Source organism: Haliotis rubra, unplaced genomic scaffold (genome assembly GCF_003918875.1).
Source record: "Haliotis rubra isolate DU_JTF1 unplaced genomic scaffold, ASM391887v1 Scf1805, whole genome shotgun sequence".
Lineage (NCBI taxonomy): Eukaryota > Metazoa > Mollusca > Gastropoda > Lepetellida > Haliotidae > Haliotis > Haliotis rubra.
Window position 1 is genome coordinate 37,238 of NW_025765787.1, and position 22,186 is coordinate 59,423.

At 39.4% G+C, this 22,186-nt stretch overlaps 1 protein-coding gene across 1 annotated transcript in view; it reads left to right on the top strand.

Annotated features, from left to right (window-relative positions):
• LOC124273461 (delta-like protein C) overlaps positions 1–21,905 on the top strand; it is a 31,664-nt gene extending 9,759 nt beyond the window's left edge. The window contains exons 2-3 of the mRNA XM_046708736.1: positions 20,725–20,838; positions 21,283–21,905. Of these exons, the coding sequence (XP_046564692.1) occupies positions 20,725–20,838; positions 21,283–21,362 (194 nt within the window). The 3' untranslated portion in view covers positions 21,363–21,905. The remainder of the gene's footprint in view (positions 1–20,724; positions 20,839–21,282) is intronic.
• The last annotated feature ends 281 nt before the right edge of the window (positions 21,906–22,186 follow it).

The following is a 22,186-nucleotide window of genomic DNA, read 5'->3' on the forward strand; positions in this document are numbered from 1 at the left end:
TGTATCCTCAGGAATTGATAAACTATCCAAGTATGAACTGTAGTTGTACAGTTGCTTAAAATTGATTATTTACATGTTTGTCATAACAAAATGTTTTCACAGTTTTTCATGTGCTACGTGTATCACTATAATATCAAATCAATTAAGAATTTTCTAGAAATGTGATGTATTTTTCTGAGGAAACATTTTTTCACTTATTAGTTGACAAAATAAAACATTAAAACAAATTACTAGAAGCGTGCGTAACATATCTAATAAGTGCTGTTGACACCAACTATTAGCCCTTCAGAAAGAGATTTGCCCATTTACCAGAACGGCACGCTCTTCACCATGAATCATACCCCGACATCTCACATTTCCATCTGTGATTCGCAATATGATTCACAATTGTTGGTTATAAATAACCAACATTTTCTCCAACCTCTAACTTAAACTTTATTTATAGATGAACAAAGGACTGACTAAATTGGGCACGACTGCTCGATCCAATATATGAATGTTGTTTAACGCTGCTTGTACAACATGAACCAAACACAGCAGCACAGCATTAAGTCATAATAAAATAAAGTCTTACAACTGATGATAATTGTCAGAATATAACATCAACAAGATTATTTAAGCACTGAAAAACAAACTATATTCACAAAATTCCCAATGCAGAACAAAACATATGAGTGAGTGAGGGGGAATGCAGCTATATCGTCGCCGAGCTGACAGTTTTCGCGACTCAACTTTGTTGACACTGGCAAGCTTGGATGTAACGGCGGCTTAGCTGATTGGCTACTGTGAGAATTCGGAGCCAGCAAAGCGAGGTAATGTAATTATCGGGATGCATCGAGGGTATAGTGGAGTGTGGTCGTAACGTATACCCTGGAGATTATTGAGGATGCCATATCTCCTGTTCGGTTCACTCCAGCGCCGATGTGGATGGTTGGGCGTTGTCTTCTTGTGTCGTCTTGTGTTGCGCCTGTAAAGGACATGTCCGTTTCAATCTAGCGTATGTGTCCCTATGGTTTAGATTATAAACTGTAATAATCAGCCCAAATTCATGGATCTATGTTACATACCTAATCAGTTAGCGACTAGAAAGGGTTACAGCAAATGCGTTATTAACAAAAAACAATTACCAGAGGAACGAAGGCTCCGAAAATGCGCTCCCAGCTCACAGGGAGAATCGAACACCTCGGGCATTTCTGTTCATAAAACCAGTTTTCTTACAGTAATATCACTTTAATAGAAGAAGGCATCCAATGGATATAAAATCAACCCTGTTCATCATAGTATACTAAAGTAGCGTTTTAAATAATGTTGATCTGCACCATCTTTTCTGAAGTAAATAGCCAGAGAAAACGATCACTCGCCCAGGGATAACGTCCACGATATGGCTGAGATATTGCCGATGTGACGTTAAATATTAACTCACTCACTCACTCCAGGTGATAATATTTTGACAAATCCATGACACTACGAAATGTATACCAATACATTTTTTCTTTTAACGTTTTTCTCCTTATTGCATACATTCTTTCACTACACTGTTACTTGAAAACAGCAACTTGTGTTAACTGATATAAGAGTGCTGTTACTCACAGTCCGGGTGACGCCTTCTCCAACTCCAGGTATCCTACAACCATGTACAGACTTGTTAAAGTGCTCAACACATGCAAGTCTGCTTTCTGTCTAGAGTTTAGACTTGTTGTTTGTTACTTTGCACCTATCATAAATTTAAGCATATCCACCGTATCTAAGAACTACAGATTCAACCCTTATCCTCACCCTGGTGTTTTATGTTTGTCTGCGCGTCACTGTTGAGGTTTGCCACACAACCGTAAATTGCCCTGCACTAAAAGGACGTTAGTTTGCACCTTTTACAACTTGCCCTGCCGAGAGAATAAGACATGCTGCAATAAATTAAGAAACCCAGTTTATGCTGAAAGGAAAAGGACACACCGAGGAGAAAAACGAAACGAATGTGTTACACAATGTAAAAACAGGCGCTACCTGCAAAGTACTGGGTCTTTAGGTGAGGGAGTATGAGAAGAGGTGAGAGCGATCAAGGAAGGACTTCAGATGGGAGTCGAAGTGGAATTTTATGATGGTAAAGTGAAATTTTGAAAAACCGAAGAGACTAATAATATAACCTAGATATCCTGGCACCCATCTTTGCTGTATTGCAGTAAACAATATACATTGAAACGTTATTCTAAACATGAATATGTGAGTATTGTTTTGGACTACTTACCGGATAAGTACATGCCTGATTGGCATATCTCTTCCACAATTTCGACGAAAACATTTTTGAAGATCCAGGTTAGAATTGAGTGAGTGAATGAGTGTGTTTAGTTTTACGCCGCTGTTAGAAATATTCCAGCAATATTACGGCGGGCGACACCAGAAATAGGTTTCAGACATTGTGCCTGTGTGGGGACTCAAACCCGGGTCTTCAGCGTGACGGGCAAATGCCTTTTCCACTAGGCAACCCCTGCCGCCCATGTGATTATCAGAAGTCTGACACAAACAAAGCCAATTATATATGACATACGCATGTGTTCATAAATTGTTAAGACTATAGTGGGAGTCTAGACCGATTTTTTGTTAAACAGACACTCATATCTGTCATATTGTTACACGGTTTCCAGCGAGCCCATCGGCATCCATACATGACTTCATCCACCCACTGTTCCACAGACCCTATAACATACCATCCTTCTTGCATACAGCTGGAACTCTAGTGAACCCCGAAAGTCTGGATCGTAACGCAGGTTTCCTCTACAACATTCCTGACTCAACACGTCCTAATCTGGAACCAGTTAACTTGACAAGACCAAGGAAACCGTTATCCTGTACCACTTCGAAGCCGCCAATATCATCGTCTGTTAATTTAAAAACTATTGCTGATGGGATAAAAATGAAATTGAAAACTGCACTTTTAGTCTTCGGCTGTTAAATCCTAAACCAGCTACTGTTTCAAGTGCAATGCAGGTAAATGTTGCTCTGTCTGAAAAGGACACTTGACCAAAGACATTGGAGGTCCCGAGAGGCATCCAAGCAACGTCAAATGATTCAAGCATAAAGAGTCAGCTATTCAGAGAATGAGAGGGAACCCATGATCCACTTATTCCGTCCATGGTTGAAGCTGACGTCTCATGTGAACAACCAACAAAGAAAAAACAGAATCTGGTCTCCCTTTAAAACCAAAAGGTTCATGAAACGGACTATGATGTCACCAAACGGATTTTGAAATTAGAACCAAATTCAACGGGAAGGAATGTTTTTGCAGATACTACATCATCGAGAGATTTTGACAATCGAGGAAAAGCAGAGTTCTTTCAAAAGAGTCACACGATGACGACTGAGTTGCTGCCATCTGCCAGCACAGCCCCAATTTCTGAACACAAACAAATACGACAAACAGATGAAGACGGCCTGTATGTCCACATTCTGAAAAAAGGACCAGTTGCAAAAACAGGCGTTGCATCCCCCAAAACAGACAGGACATCGCCTAATTCTGTGCAAACTAATACCTCTATGAAGGACAAAGATGCAAAGGCCAGTCATCACTTATCCACAGTGCCGCAGTATGAAGCTGTCGATCTAGATTCCAACTCTACAAATACGTGCACCACGATCTGACAGCACCCAAACAGCAGACGGAAAGAAAGGAAACACACCTTCTGTAACAATAGAAAGTGACGCAACCAGGACTCAGCAATGACACAAAAGATCCGTGACCAAGTCGCCTTGACCAGCAGTATAACTTTTGATAGCGTTGCTGACGAAGGTGAATCTCCTCCTTTAGTTGTTGATAGTGGTGGATACAGAGGTGGAGAAACTGTTGACCCTACTTCTCATCTAGAACACAAGGCAGACACAAGCCAATATTGTAATGTTGATCCAACTGATTGTGAGATGCCACGAGAGATTGATGATATTGTGTTTAGAAAAGACAGTTCTGAAGTTGATGGAGATAAAGGTCTGGTAAGTGAAACTACTCAAGGTAACGTGACTGACAGTCAGGCAAGAGATCAAGGTGTATCCACTGGTCACTGCGGTATACCTCCAGCCACTGGTGACTGCCGTACTGGTCACTGCGGTATACCTCCAGCCACTGGTCACTGTGGTATACCTCCAGCCACTGGTCACTGCGGTATACCTCCAGCCACTGGTCACTGCGGTATACCTCCAGCCACTGGTCACTGCGGTATACCTCCAGCCACTGGTCACTGCGGTATACCTCCAGCCACTGGTCACTGCGTATGCCTCCAGCCACTGGTGGTCACTGGTCTTCGAGGGTATACCTCCAGCCACTGGTCACCGCCACTGGTCACTGCGGTATACCTCCAGCCACTGGTCACTGCGGTATACCTCCAGCCACTGGTCACTGCGGTATACCTCCAGCCACTGGTCACTGCGGTATACCTCCAGCCACTGGTCACTGCGGTATACCTCCAGCCACTGGTCACTGCGGTATACCTCCAGCCACTGGTCACTGCGGTATACCTCCAGCCACTGGTCACTCGCGGTATACCTCCAGCCACTGGTCACTGGCGGTATACCTCCAGACACTGGTCACTGCGGTATGCCTCCAGAATACCGGTCTGTCTCTACGTTTCCGGCGTTTTACGTTCTTCCTGTCCCGCTATCCGCCAACGCTGGTATGTTACGTTCTCGAGCGTCCGCCATTTCCATCCCAGCCTTTGCAGTACCAAACGCCACCAATCAATCCGTTCACCGTCCATCGGGGTATACCTCCAGCCATGGTCGCCGTGGTATACCTCAAGTTGGTCACTGTGGTATTCCTCCAGCCACTGGTCACTGGCGGTATACCGGTCACCGCGGTATACCTCCAGCCACTGGTCGCCATGCATACCTCCAGCCACTGGTCACTGTGGTATTCCTCCAGCCACTGGTCAATACCGGCGTATACCTCCAGCCATTCGGTCACCGCGGTATACCTTCAGCCACCGGTCACCGCGTATACCTCCAGCCACTGGTCACCAGCGTATACCTCCAGTTACTGGTCACTGTGGTATACCTCCGTTACTCGGTCACCGCGTATACCTCCGCCACTGGTCACTGCGTATACCAGCCACCGGTCACCGCGTATACCTCCAGCCACTGGAAATACCGCGTATTCCAGACACTGGTCACCGCGTATACCTCCAGTAAGACTGGTCACCGCGGTATACCTCCTTTACCAAGATTTAAAGATCGTCATACCAACACTTGCTCAGAAGATGTTCGATCAGGGTTTAAATATTTAAGTCCTCAGTAAGATTTTCGTGCTGTTTTATGGTAGTCATGTAAGTATTTCAAATTTTAATGCGCCAGGGACAAAATGATGTCCGATGCACCACCATTTTCACTTGTACCATGTGTTCTCGAAACTTTCAGGTGAATAATTGACTGGTCTTTGACATAGGTTTGTAATTGTATGGCTGGATATCGCTTCGCCTTTTCCTCGAACTCTTGGTATCATCACTATTTGATAGAGATGTAGCAATATACACGTCATCTTATCTTTATGATGCCAATCAGTGGATTGTTTGGAATATTTAACAGCTTTCATGCGTTGCCACTTTGAGTTTTAAAATTAATGTACATACCGACGTGTGTAGTCAACGTATCCTCAGATTGATGTGATGTTTCCTATCATTAATGATGCTTAGTAGTCTACAACAGTACAGTAGCACACACATGAAGAAATCGGGCCATAAAAAGGGGACAACGTGGGAAGAAATAAACTTCATAAACTGAAGCCAACAATTGGTTATAACCTACTTGGGTTGTCAGTCGAGATGTGATGAGATAATTTCACGACGATGTCGTATTGGCCACGTCGGTTTACTCATGACTATCTGCTGAAAACAGATGGAGATGGACTCCCATGTGTGCCTCTTGCGAGAAGTACACCATGAAGCATATTCTTAACTGTGCGGACTTTTCAAATGCAAGGGAATTCATTATGAAGCGATATCTGAAGCACTTGTTTTCTCCACGAGCGGACATCTTATTGTTAACTTCCCGCGAAGTTGACCTGTATCATAAACTGTAATGTGAATGACCTAATTGCTTTTGAATTTGGTGCTGCGACATATTCTGTTTGTAAATAATAATGTTATGAATATGTATATTAAAAAGATCTATTTGGACTTAGTACTTAAAATGCTTATGAATACAGACTTACCCGTCACTATATGTCTGGAATAATGCCAATGTGACGTAAAAGCCCAATTCAACTCAACTCAACATGAAGAAATCCACGATTCAACTGCGGTATTATAATCACAAAATATTGGTTCATGAACAGATGTAATCACATGGCTAATATCTATATGTGGGATTACCTCCACAATAACTGTGCTGCTAACGATGGTTGCTGTACCTACTTCAGAGAGTGGTACGTTCTCGATACAATCAATCTTCATACCAGTATTATCGGTAATGCTAAATGGCATGCTCAGTTTTTCAATGGTTGTGGCAGCCATTTCTAGCAGGTATTTACATTACGTTCAATGCTGGGTGGTGATTTCTTCAGTTCAGTTGCATTTGTAACTGCATGCATCATCTTCCAATGCCTATGGAGAGCACTTAGTGGACATTCTCGTTTTCTTCCGCAGAATGCATGTGCAAGTATTTCATATGCCAGCTATAGATTCGGTTCATAGACCCATTCAAATCTTACTGTAATTAATAAACGAGCAATAATTTATGTCACATGTCAATGACGTTAACATACCCCATTTCTTTGCAATGTCAAAGTCACATTTCTTGCTATGTGCTTTACATCTACACCAGAGTTTCACGAGTCCATGTACGCCAACGTCTCAGTAATTATGAAAAATAAAATCTCTTAATCCCATCACCGCATGTAGGGAGCTCTTTCATGAGTGTGCACAAAGTTGCGAACATTAAAGCAAAACATAACGAACCTTGCAACACAAGTCCCATATGCGCACCGAAATCCATGTGCATACAGTCAACCAGCAACACGATTTAAGCCTAACGAAATTGTAGTGGCGTATCTAGGTAGACGTTAGATGTGTTCCCGTCAACACACAGCACTATACTTTTCACTTGGTTGTTGGTGGGTAGATGAAAGTAATGTGTGTTGTATTCGTTCACTTTGTTTTTGCCAGAACGGTTCCAATGGTGTATCGAATACAGCTAAGAACACCATGTTTAAGCAGATAAATACCGCCATGCGCTTGTCAGATTCTTGCTGCGTCCTTTGCTTTTTGTATGGCCTATCATAATCTAAACGTACTGGAGATGCCTGTAGACAAAAAGTAGCTTCAAAACATACTTCAAATAACAATTGGGATCACCTTGTTTATTAGTGTTCGTATTTGCAATAGTAGAACCCATACTCATCAATAAAATATGTCATAATGCGAACGCGGTATTTATTCATTATTTCAATAAAAAACGAAGTCATCGCATAACGAAACAACACAAACAATATCCTGTTATTAAAACCACCGGTATGATAAAGCTAATGGCTGCTTATACGGTGGTGGTGGTGTGTGGTCCTGTGCATAGTAGAGCCTCCATGTCAAATCAGTTGAAGCGATAAATCCTTTGGTCGCGGACAGTGATTGATGGTGACCGGATTGAGGAGTTTGCCCTGGGTTTTGACTTCAGCGCCTCACATGCATCATGGGTTATCAGGAGTAATAATGCGTTAGCGCTTTTAGCATGTACAAGTGTGGAAATAGCCATTATTAGTATGTTGCCTCAAGGCACAAAAGCGTTTCAAGTTCACTCAAATCGTTTCTGTCAATAATAGATAAGTAGTGCAATATATTGGCTCATTCTATTCATGTAACTTTTATATCGGTGGCAAAAACGGAACCATGTGTACGGTTTGATATCTGATGATGAAAACGGATTTATCTCCATTTAATGCAGATCAACACTGCCCTTATAACAACTTTGTGCAATCGATGATTCAACAGTTTGTCTTATTTTCGGTATCCCTGATGTTTAAAAATACACTTTGTCAATAATCACATTCCTTCATGTTCGGTAGTGACCGTCAGTTGAATTCACAGTTCCACCATAGTGTACACATGTGAAGCATTTCTTTGTACATTATTTTCGAACCACTTGTTATTCGCGATAGAAAACCGTGTATTGCCTGCAAATATGCCACGTTGCCAATATATGTCATAACAAAAGGGCATATGATAGACCCTCACACCAAGCAGGCCCATAGTCACTCATCTGTGATTGATATTATGAGCAAAGTTCGGTGTGCGATTACAAACACAAAACCCACCAAGTCTATACCATGAATTATCTAGAGTGTGGGTGCCAAATACCATTTGCTGTTTATAAAGTCATGCCTCCCACAATGATTGAAAGAACACTTTTTAAATCATCTGAGAAAATATTTACTGTAACCAAACATTCAATTCTCAGTGTAAACATTTCTCAGTGTGTACCGCTACGTTTAATTCAATACATTAAAGATGGTTGCCAGGATACTGAGTTACATAACCATGTTATTATTCTATCTCAGTTTTCAAAGTAGCATCTCTTTACTATAATAATAATCCGTTGTGTTGTTAGTGCTACCGTCACCTCTTTTCTCACAATAACCTCACCAGAACCCAATACATTGTGTAGCGCCTCCAAGAATAAACTGTTTTACATTGTGTAACACATTCGTCTCTGCTTTTCTCCTCTGTGTGTCTTATTTTTAGCTGAAACTGCTTCTAATTTATTGCATCATGTCAGTTCAATTTGTTCTCAGCAGGGCAAAGTCTTTGGCTACTCAGCTTTCAAAGTAGCACTTACGATCATAAAATTCACTTCAACTCTTATTTCATGTGCTGCCAGGGATTGCCCTCAAGTCTTCTCATACACCCCTCACCTAAAAGGAGCCAATATTTTCCAGGTAACGAATATAGCAATAACCTGTTGCTACGTTGTGTAATACTTTCACCTGGTTTTTCTCCCGGTGTGTTTCTTCCTTTCAGCTGAAACTGGTTTCGTATTCATTGCAGACAGTTCGCTCACTTGTTCTCAGCAGGGCAAGTTGTGTTGCGCAAACAAACGTCCTGTTAGTGCAGGGCAATTAATGGTTGTGGTAAACCTCAACAGTGACGTGCAGACAAACATAAAACACCAGGGTGAGGATAAGGGTTGAGTCTGTAGTTCTAGGATACGCGGGATATGTTTAAGTTTATTATCGTTGCAAGGTAACAAACAGTATGCTTGAACTCGAGCTCGTGACAGCAAATAGGCCTGCATGTATTGATCACTTCAACAAGACATGTCTGTACATAGTTGTGGGATACCTGAGTTGTTGAAGGGGACGTCGCCCAGACTGTGAGTGCAATTCTTTATTTTAATTTTTCTTCCAGGTGACTTCAATTGAAGGTTTATACAGCAGAGTGTGTCAAGTTTTAGGTCTATGTTTGGACACATACACCGTTGTAAGCTCTATTGCTGAGTGTTTCTGCAAGGTTTCACTTATATCGAGATCTCTGTAAGCGGTGCAGCTATTATTCAACGTAGACAGAAATTGCTTAATAACACCGAAACTTTTCGACAATAGAATATAACCAAACTTTGTCATTATCGGGTCTTTGTTAATTAACAGAACAACTGCCCTAACCTGTCTACCAGTGAGCCAATTTGTTCTTTGTTAAATATTGATGTGCGGATTTTGTGTGTGTTTGATTACAATTATCCAAACTATTCTACACTTTGTAGCCATAAAGTGGAAAAAAAATATCGTTAAATCAGATATTTGGTGCATATTTAAGGGTTTGGAGCTGTCTGTGTGGTACGTTTGTTTGTTTGTTTGTTTGTTAAGCTTAACGCCACACTCAGCAATATTCCAGCTTATAGGGCGCTAATCTGTAAACAATCGATTCTTGGTCCAGAAAATCATTTAATCAACATAAGCATTGATTCACACAATTTGGACACGATGACATGTGTTAACCAAGTCAGCGAGCCTTGACCGCCCTGATCCGGTTAGTCGCCTTCTACAATAACAGCATGGGTTACTGAAGATCAAGTCTAACCCAGATCTTCACGGGTCTGGCAAGCGTATTTGAATGTTCATTTAGTGTCACGTACGATTTATATTAAGGCGTAGCAAGGTTTTTATGCTAATAGGTTCCAAATAATGCGCTCTATATATATTTGTTTATTTAAATATTTCCAACTGATCAAAAGCATGACACAAATAAATTCTGTTTTGGGCGATACAATAATCATTTTTATAATAAGCATCTCTAGTCGTGTGGTATTTAAGTAGTTAAGTTCAGCCTGAACCATGATGAGATGAGTTACCAACGATTGTAGTCTTTGTATGTTGCCTTTGCATTACTGTAATAATCTTGTCAAGGGTCTCAACATGCCTTCTGGTAACACATAGGTTCAGTTCATGAACAAAGGCTTCATCATATTCAGAAAGGGACAAACATGCCCTCTATTGCAATTGCTGGATTCGTAAGATTTTAGCTTCTGAATAGAAGTTGCAAGTACATCCTTTAAAACTAAGGTTTTGGACAAACAAAGATCTTTTTTCTTTCATCTCTCGTTATTACAAACAGTTGTATAGTTTTCAAACCTTAAATGTTCTCTATCCCGTTACATCACCAATTATACCTTGTTTAATCCCTCGATTATTCTTAGGTGTTTCGAGTCTATAAAAATTCACATATTTTCTCGTACTTCACTACTTTCATTATGATAATATTTATTAAAAATTGACCGCTTTTCACCTATGACTATTTTTTCGTAACTTCACTAGAGCTTCGAAAGTTTTGAGTCTAAAACAAACTTGAAATACCTGCAAGAATGACTTGAAAATTACGAGAAAGTACAAAACGAAGTCGAGATGTAACATCTGGAAACAGTCATAACAAATAATTGAATAAGCGAAACATTTCGACATAAGATTGATGCTACCAATGTGCCACCATTAGCCTACCGTATTGCCGCCAAAGAATCCGGAATATAATGATAGTACTGGAGATATTTCCCATATATCCCTCCAGTTCTGTTATTTTGAGTAATACAGTCATGCTGATATGGTCTTTGCTTTACATTTAGATTTGTGTGTTCATTTTTACCATTACCAGTAATTACCTGTAGGTATTGTAAATAATTTTCTTATGTGATTTTGACTAATTGTTATCAATACACTATTCCTTCACGCCACTACTCGCTCACAGTTAAGCCATAACTCACAAGATTGTAACACTGGACAGATAACTTCGATTTTGCTAAGTACCTGGAGATTAGTTGTGTCGTACTAAGAATGTTTTATTATCGTTTCTGAATTACATCGTGCACGGATAATCACATGACATTATAAAACTAAGGCCTGTAATCTCCGTTTCACTGCAATAAATTTTGAACCGATGCACTGAGGTCTTTGACAATCGTTTATTTGATTTATCTGAAGTGCACCTTAATGCCTCCTTGGCTTGATACTCTGATTTTATAAGTTGAGTCTGCACCCACTAATGCGCTTTGTGTCACGTTCTCCATGTCGAAGTGTAAGCATAGTTTTCGAACATGTAAATTAACGTGAGGCAGTTATGCTCCTTTTACTCATCAATACAGTTTACAACAAACACTGTATTGTTATGTTAATTGCAGCATATGTAAAATATGACACTATATATGCACCATAAAGCTATCGTTTCGAGACATCATTCTAAGTGTTGATACGGGTATGTAGCTGTCGCGAGTTTCATGTATGTTCCTTTTACTCATAATAATAGCTGAACACCACTCTGTATGTAATAATTTGTAAGCGGTATTGAGATAATTTATACACATCATTCCAAGTTAAAAGACATATGCTATTAACAGCCCCATGTATGACAGACGAATTGAATCTGGATTTGCAAATGTCCATAAAAGGATATGCTTGCCTTTTGAATTGATATAGCTGTGACATGATTGGTGGTCAAGAACAATTGTGTCTTTGTATTTTGCCTTTTAAATACTGCATCTTCACTAACCTCTTACGTTGCCTCAAATGGCATCTGTAACATGTACCTCTGTAGAAGGTTCTAGGTACTTCACCAACTGTGACAACTATACCACCTGTCTTTCACCATTTGTTCAGTACTGCGTTCATATTGGACATGTGTCTGTGGACACCGACCATAAATCAAGGCTAGGCACCACGATCATGACATATTTACCAACGGGGACCGCCTGTGGAGAATAGGTCTTAAGAAACGTCTTAGGGGGTTTCTTGCCACGGCAATGCTGGTGACGCGTACCACATGACATGAAAAGGGCCAACTGGTGTTGAGAATAGACAGACGTTCATTGCATCTATAGGGTTTCAGTCCAGACCCATGCATTTCCCTCTCAAAGAAAATGTGTAATTCAATGTTAAAGGACTTCAATGTTATTTAAATGTCAATTCTGCCGTTTACAGAACTCTTTGGTGACAGGATTTTCATTTGGTTTTACACACAACAGATATTGGGCTGTTGAGAGATCAATACCTCGAATCATTTGATGTTTCAGGGTCCAAGTCCATGCTTCGCTTTTCTTGACGGCACTTAATAGTATGTCTGTATTTGTTTACAAAAAGCCATGTACTGCACACAATAACATATTCTATCCATAATTGAAAGGTGATCAGTATATAATATTATTAGGTATCCAAATGCATATGCTTTGACTGCCAGTTCAGTTTGTAAAGAAACTCATATAAGCATATAGATACTCACATAATGCATAAACTGGTACTTTTGTGAGCCATATGTACATTGGTGTAGGACAACAAGGACCTCGGATGATTTCACGGAACAAGTAATGTCTGATATATCTTATTTTTAACTTAAGATTCCTATATACGCATGTACAATAGAGTCTACTACCTAACTGTCAATTGTTGGTTTGTGTTCAATTCTTCCTTAGCAACCACAAAGGAAGACATGTACATGATAATAACGGAATAACCATCAGTAAGTTTAGATTAGCTCTTGAAGAAGGAAGAAGGTTACCTCAAGACTGTAAATACTTGTTTAATAGCCGTGGCTAGATTTCTTAAGCAGATATGTCGCCATGTCTCAGTTAATCACGTCAACCGGAACCCCCCAAAACCATTTCAGAAGTATCATTAATAATATGCTGCTTTTCAGAATTGTTGATAAAGATGGACATTAGAAGTATGGATAAGATGTATGGGTGAATCTTTTACATGCCTCTCAGACAAATGGGATAGGCAAGGTCAAGCCCAAACACTGATAAAAGTTGTCAAACGTAATCTTCACTGCAAAATTACAGGTCGTACATATAGACCTTATGGTTATGTTAACAACGAATATTGATTAAATGTTCCATGAACAAGTACCAGTCTAAACTTCATAATACATAATAGATGGATATTCCAATTAAACAAGAGCATGATAGGAAACGTAAATATCCACATTATCAAAAATTCGTTACTTATTTCATGTGGTTTTAATTTCCGTTACTTTCACGAATTTTCGAGTTTTTAAAGAATAAGATTGAAAGTGGAAAAACATAATGAAAACTTAATGCAATCTGTGCAAGTGTACAGACACAATGCAGTAAACTCTGAACTCAGATACATCTGGAATGAAGTAGTCACACTGAAGGAAAACGTATATGCCGAGCTTAATCAGTTGTCTGACCATACGTCACACTTGAGATCACAGTTTGAAAACTAAGTATAATAATGAAATAATTAAGTAATTCAGATAAGCTTATTACAATCATGTCCATAACACTATCCCTGAACAATATGAATGGTCATGCTTTAATACAAATTCAATGTTTTTAGAATTACTGTCCAAAATCTTTACACTTGTTACTACACTGTTAAAATATAAAGGTCATCTAAAATGTTCTCTATTGAAAATATATACGGATTTTGAGAAGACTTGTAGTGAACTTTAATATTCGCTTGTCACTCATGAAAGAAAATGCATTGTAAGATTCTTTCTCAGTTGTACATAGTGTTTGTAGTTTCTGCAGTCACATGTATACTACCTATCAAAAGTTTAGACTCACTTAAAAACACTCACTATATGTTATGTGTACACATATGGTTACATCGAAGATGAATTTCTCTACAAACTTGAGGGAACCAACTGCAAACCTTATGTAGATGAATGCACGAGGATCATGCATCGAATTGCTGGAAAGCATGTGCAAATATCGTACATATGAACTACTACGTTTTGGTGTGAAACGTTTAGTTAAGAATTCGTCAATTGTCATTGAGTTTGATCATTTATTGAACTCGTGACAGTAATCTTTCAACATTACGAATTTGTATTACAATACATCAGTTCATGTGTAAACAATACCTTTAAACAGTATGGAATATTTTGCAAAATCTAAATAACGGTTGACTGAAGTAAGTGGCTACATTTACACTAGTGAGTCTAAACTTTTGATGGGTAGTATATATCAAAAGACGTGATGCATAGCTGAACACCTTGAGAATAGCTGTGGGTTTTCTATGACAAAAGTATTCTCGTTATTTGTTTCCTTCATTTCATAGTTTATATAGCAGAGTTCGGTATATGCTTGGTAGGATTAGTGACAGTAACCCTCCCATGTGAAAATATTGATATTGTTCATTCAGCTACGAAGCTTTGCTGACCAACTATCCTTTTCCCTATGCTATTTTAGTTATCAGTATATTCTTTTGCTCGTGAGTTAAAGTACTATAATTGACTGACTGACTGACTGAGTTTGGTTTTACGCCGCTTTTAGCAATATTCCGACAACATCACGGCGGGGGACACCAGATATGGGCTTCACACATTGTTCCCCTTTTTGGGATTCGAACCCGGGTCTTCGGCGTGACGAGCCAACGCTTTAACCATTAGGCTACCCCACCGACCCTACTACAATTGAAATTTATAGTATAGAGCTTCGGCCATCAACAACGTTGAAATATGGTGAAACCTTCACGTCTGAGTAGTAAACATGCACAGTCACCACACAACAGTGTCTGCCAGTATGGTGATGTCATGAGTAGGCAGACATATGGGTATTTGTCTTATAGAAAAAACATATCACTCAAACGTTTCGTAGCACCTTGCGCACCTGTGGCAAACACAAAAATCAACATCGGTCGCTATGACATCCCCCTATATAAAAGACAAGCGCAACCGAATCTAGACGTTTAGCGGTCTTAGAGAGGACAGAACGGCGCTGACAAACATGAAAGCTCTTACACAAACGGTTTTGCTTCTGGGTAAGTGACGCTTGTCATATACGTCGTATATATGTTATTTGACTTTAAGAAAAATAATCTTAGCTTGCGCTCGATGTATTAACTAATGTTACACGTGATGTATACAAGCTGGAGTAAATATGAAATAAATCCTTGTTATTTACTAAACTATTCACATAAAACTTAATAAATGTATTGTCTTTTTCAGTATTTTGTATTTTGTAACTTGTGGTCTTTAATCTCAGTTTAGGGGGCTATGATTCAAGCATACAAAAAACGTGCATTACTCTCTGAGTGTTCCTGGGAAGAGAAGGTTCAGTGTTTTTCATGTTTACCAAAGTCATCTTGTAGAAATACTTTGACAGTTTCAGACTCGACTGATAATTGCTATCGAATACCCCCAAAACAGAATGCAACTTACATAACGTCCGTTCTTAAAATGACCAAACATATTATTCTCTTCCAGGTGTTGTCGCAACCATGTGCGGGACACTCAGTATGGCTGATTGCAGTTGAGACTCTACATGCAGTGGACAAGGAACCTGTGAAAACGGATTACACGTGCACCTGCAACACTGGTTTCATTGGTGACTTTGTGAATATGGTAACTCATATCTATTTTTATTAACTTTCATGACATTAATCAGAAAGAAAATGAAATCTGAAAGTTTGTTTTAGGTCATCGCTTGGAATTAAAACTATCACCACCACGCGATTAAAAATGTCAAGGAAAAAAAAGTAATGCTGAAACACTTGTTCTTGTTTGTGTACTTTTGTGTCAAACTTGTCAGACCTTACCGCCACCCCCTGGTCTCGTCATTGTTTTATAGGGATTCACATACAAATGCTCAAGTCATAATCAGAATCATGTATTTTCTAGTAGATTGTTTTATGATAATAGAAATGTATTTTTCCTCTTTCAAGTGCACACATATATTTTGAAAATGGACGTAAAATGATAAAGCACACAGAGCATTAAACACTGACAGTAATATTAAGGCAACGAATAGCACAACAAACAATAGGTGGATATAGAAAACTATCAAAGTACAATTATATATGTGCAAAAAATAACTTAATCAAATCTAGTGGGACGTCAAATCGAAGTTTCGATAGTAAATTTGTCATGCATCAACTAGACAATAAAAAATGGAAATCTGAAGACACATACTGCTTTGTATATTTTATGGGGTTTTTTAACTATTCGAGCAAAGTTCCAGCAATACCACGGCGGGGGAAACCAGATATGGGCTTCACATATGGTACCCATGTGGGAATAGAACGCTGGTCTTCAACGGGACGGTAGACGCTATAACCATTACACTACAGTACCCCAACACCACAGATTCATGATGATGTCAAATGAGGTTTAACATGTAACGGTCAGCAATATATTTCAGATGATCCATGCCTACCTGATCCATGTAATGGCAAAGGGACATGTGCACCTGATTCATCGGATCCTCCTGAAGAAGTCTGTACTTGTAATGCTGGCTACGGTGGAGCTAAATGTGACCTCGGTAAACATATCTCTCATTCCATGTTTGTTTCAAAGGAGACATAATGAGCTAATAGCAAATATACCTAAATTATGTGTCACTTAACTGATCTGGGCATGTTCGCGCCGGACGGCATGTTCTCATTTCGCCTACATCCCAATTCGCCTACAGTTTTAAAGCAACATTTCACGGTCTGTTGACTGTTGATTACGCAATGGTAAACTAGTGGCACCCCTATGATCTAAAAGTGGACTCTTCTTGTTGAAGTAGTTGAAGGACAAAAAGAATTTTTTTAAAAGAATATATATCTGTTATTTGTCTGTTATTTATTTACTCTGCTATTTGCCATTTTCCGATCACGATGATATTCACATCACGTCACATCATATAACATCATATCACATTAGTGTTAAGGAAGTTTACTTGTGCGGATGTCAATTCTCACTTCATCACGAACACGTTGTCTCAGTCTGATGAGGAGTCTGGTCTCTTCTTCATTCACCAGAGGAGGGTGGTTGTGTTCTGTGACGAAAGATATGTGGTCGCCAGTGGTACGGCATTAACCTTGACATTTATCTATGACGCACTTCCAGTGTGTGGCTTCTTGTCTCATAACATTCAATCGCTACTTGTGGCCATCATGTGGTACCTGTCTTCTTCCTCTCTGAGACAAGATGAACTCTGCCCTCTGCAGGTTAGCCATTGTGACTGTCAGTGCTTGGCGAACGCTCCATTTTATATGGTTAAGTTGGTTTAAAGCTTATTAGTAGCAGAAACTGAGTATTTTATTATAAAATTGTTTGAACTTCTTAGTGGATGCACCAATCCTCTTTACTCAACTGCATATCCTTATAACAACTGAGTATTTTACAGTGAGAAATTAACTACATCTCATCATTGCTTTTACAATTTAGCCTGTGCATTAATCCCTTTCATCTTATTTTAACTGAACTGAACTGAACTATATTTCAACTCAGGCCGCAGACAGCGGCATATGAGGTTACATATGTGTTACAATTAAATATATCCATATAGTTATATACAATGTGTGTGCAGTCGAGTATTTCATATATACAGATGAATAAGTAATGCATTATATATATAGATAGATTCCATAGATTGCATAAAGATAATAGAAATATTTAGATGGAGTATTCTTACCAACGATTCTTAAAAAAACATTTATAATAATATTACAGACAAAAGAGAGTTTTCTAAGAATACCTATCTTATTGTTATTGAATACTGGATACATTTTATGCAAATTTGGTTTGGAATAAAAATATGGCTTAAATATTTACTTCTTGCATTTATAGAGTGAGAACAAATAAATAAATAAATAAATAAATAAATAATGAACTTCATCGCCAATGTCGTTACCATAACAAAGGTCACACATTCTATCACGTTTTTGAATATAGCTCCAGTGGCCTGTTTCAATGGGTTAGTTACGATTTGCTTTTTTATAACGTAACAATGCCTTTGAACAATTATCACTTAAAATATCCCAATATTTTCCAAAACTTAAATCCATGTTAGATAAGGAGCAATATAAGTTACCTTTTGATGAATGTTCTACCGTAGACAACCACACTTGCTTATACGCATCTTCTAGTCTACATTTAACTGTAGTTTTCAGTTTATTCAAATGTTAAATTTTTTGGGAATTCCAGATATAACCAAGTCCAATTTCGTCAACAATATTTTTAAAGTTCATTATCCATTTATGCTTACTTTTTCCAAAATGTGTGTCGTTAAAAAAGTAATTTAAAGATGAGCAAGGATAATTTTGAAGATTTACCTGATTAGTATGGCACTGACCAGTGAGTCAGGTTCATTATAAGAGTAGGGGTGCATTTTCTAATCCCAATTATCCTGCATTGTTTTTGTATGCGAAATGGGATGTAGGCAAATTGAGATGTAGGCGAATGGAGACTAAACCCGCCGGACTTTGCGCCCAAGTTGAAGATGTCAATCAATGGACTGTCTGATCAAGGCCTCCGTATTTACAGACGTTCGGTATACAGCTGAAACTTTGCTGGTACAGCAAACAGAGAAACTAACTAATGCTTTAAAGAAAATGATTATGGTTCCCTTTTGGAGAGAAGATATTAATGAAATTATAAAAAACATTATTATCGTTATGACAGTTAACAGTCATATTACCGTGAATACCATACCCCGACTCTTGATATATACTTCCCATCAAAAGTTTAGACACACTTAAAACACTCGCTATATGTTATGTATATATATATATATACTAGAAACTGTGCATTGTCAAAATATTATCCCAGTTGATAAGTACGATAACAATGTCAAAGGTTCATATAAACTTTAATGGAGGGATCATGAGACCATAACAAGTCAAGAGAAATTCAAATTGAAGTCCACAAGCGGGACATGGGTCAAACGACCATGTCAGAAGCTCAATAACGGGTATGTCCACCATCAGCATTGAGAACAGCAGTGCATCGACGACGCATAGAGCCTATCAAACGTGCAAGGAAGGCTTGTGGGATGTCACGCCAGATTCTCTCAAGTTCTGTTGCAAGGTCAAGGACGTTATCTGGCGGATGAGGAAGACGGCGTAGACGTCGATCCATCTCGTCCCAAACATGCTCTATTCGGGAGAGATCCGGTGAATTTGCAGGCCAAGGCAGTAAGTCAATGTTGTGGTGTTGCAAGAAATCCATAGCAACCCTTGCCGTATGAGGGCGGGCATTGTCCTGTTGGAATGTTACCCCAGGGCCATGACGTTGCAGAAAAGGAATTGCCACAGGTCGACGAATTTGATCCCTGTAGCCCACACCAGTTACGTTGCCCTGAACAATCACCAAAGGAGTTCTTTGGCGTGCTGTTATTCCACCCCAAATCATCATGGAACCACCACCAAAGCGATTCCTCTCCAAAACATAGGCCTGTGCATAACGTTCTCCCACGCGTCTATAGGCACGTTGACGTCCAACACTATGGGAAATGTTAAACCTGGACTCATCTGTATAAACAACATTTCTCCACCAAAACAAGGGTCTGAGGACATGATTTCGGCACCACATTCGGCGAGCTTGTCGATGACGTAGTGTCAGGATAGGCCGTATGGCGGGACGTCGTGGTCCGATCCTGTGATGACGTAAACGTTGGCGAACTGTGTTGGGGTGGATACGGCGAAGTCCTGGGATTGTTCGGGCAGTCTGAAACCTGTGGCGAAGATTGGTCACCCTTATCCATCTGTCCTGTCTTGGCGTTGTTAAACGTGGACGTCCAGAACGTGGCCGATCGATGACGTCATGTGTGTTCTGGTAGCGTCTCACCAGTGCAGAAATGGTGTTCCGGTGGCAGTGGAAATGTGCAGCCACTTGTCGTTGAGACATTCCCCCACGGACCATCCCAATGGCCTCATTACGTTGTGCAGACGTGAGCCTTGGCATGCTATGCGTTTCAAAAGCCGTTTATTTTTTGAACGATCACAAGGGCAGGGGTTGAGCTTTCCAAAGTGACAGTATTGTGTGGCATTCATTTGCTCTGTTTCTCATTCCCGGAATGCACGTGCATCAACGTATTGCACGTCTCAAGGACGAACCCACTGACGTCATGGAACGTGGCACGTGCATGCATGTTGGATGCATGTCACTAATCTCTGAGTTTAAATCCTTATGTGTCTACACAGGTTTGATAAATTTAGATTTTAAATTTTTGTATGCACAGTTTCTTTATGTGCCTAGTATGTATGGTTACATCGAAGATTGATTTCTCCACTAACTTGGTGGAACCAACTGCAAACCTTGTGCAGATGAATTGCACGAGGATCATGCATTAAATTGCTGAAAAGCATGTGCAAATACCGTGCATGCTTTTAATATATTATCTTATTTCAAATACCTTAATCGTTTTTCTTCCATGTTCTAAATAAGACAGCGTTACGAACCAAATTAACTAAGATTACAGGGACGGTCATGCAGCTGCAAGTTTTATATCATATTCTCATTGTAAGTTATCATGCATTCCTTGTTACAGAGCCACTATGCGATGCTGATACAGATTGCCTCAATGGTGGAACCTGTGACAAAAGCAGTGACCAGTATGTTTGTGACTGCGCCCCAGGTTATGGGGGCGACACATGCAATAAAGGTATCATCATATAGATTGTGATCATCTTAGGCAAAGATAATTTGTGGGAAAATTATGTTTCATGGTTGCTCTGATGCAGGCAATCTGGTGTTATTATTCGGTCTACAATTCTTAGCATTCCGACGATAAAGGAATATTTTTTCAACGATCCTTAAGAAAACGTGAAATGAATACAGAGTGAAAAATGTTTTGTTTCCTTCTGAATCTGATTTCATGACTGAATGGTATAGGGTGGGCGATGATTTGGAATATGATTACTTTGAGTACAGGTTTTAGCGAGATGGATAATGAAAGAGGAGAACTGTGTTTCAACACGCCTTTAGAAATACTTACATGAAAACATGTTATATTTCATAAAGTACTGACAAAATTATTGTTGCCTGTATCAATGACAATCTACAGATGGTACAAGCAAAACACTGACATGAATGTACTCTATTTCAGCATCTGGTGCTGCTAAGCTATCGGTACACATATGGAAGCTTGCTGTTATTGCTGTCCTCACAAAGCTGAGCCTCAACTGAAGACCACAAGACCTTACTTTATGCTAGACGTGTTTATTTTGTCTGGAGTGAACATTAGGCACATGTTGCGTTAATAATTGGTTGATTAATTGTCGTTAAGAGATTGAAAGTGGTTACAGCAGTATCAATCAGTGTGTTATTTGGTAGTCTTAGTGGACATGAAATACTTGGTGGGTTTTCTGATGACATTAACGAATTATCCCAATAACCAATTTGAAATGTTCTTCAACATAATTATCTAAACACATATCTCGGGCCTGCCCATCAGTGATTCTGGTCCTCGTCTGTTTCATGACAATGTATTTACCTCACTGCAGATAAGAAGACAAAATTTTCCCCTGTCTGCCTTTAGGCCATTGATGACATGTTACTGATGACGTGGACCTGTCCCCCAGTGACCACTGACACAGAGTAAATGTCATCTACTTCTTATCTACAGTGACAGTGAGTGGCACCTACCAGCCAGAAGTGTGTTATCTTATGTATAGTCGGTTGAATAGTACATGTATGTCGATCATTTATAATAAAATAAGGAAGCATGCAGTTTCATGTGTATTCGAGTTTATTCGATACGTGTTTTTCCACAAATTTACCAGGAAACCCCCAGCTTGACTAAACAATGTAGTATTGCCCTTACCTCAGCCACACGGGATAGTGAACACGTAATTGAGTTGAAACGCATTTGGACATCAATTTAACAGCGCCACAACACGAGCTTTAAACTACTAGCATCCAAACCTCATACGTCATTCAGTACCTCAGCTAAAACTGATAATGACATAATCATACATGGATTTTCAGTAATTTGGTCCCCCAAAACCTCT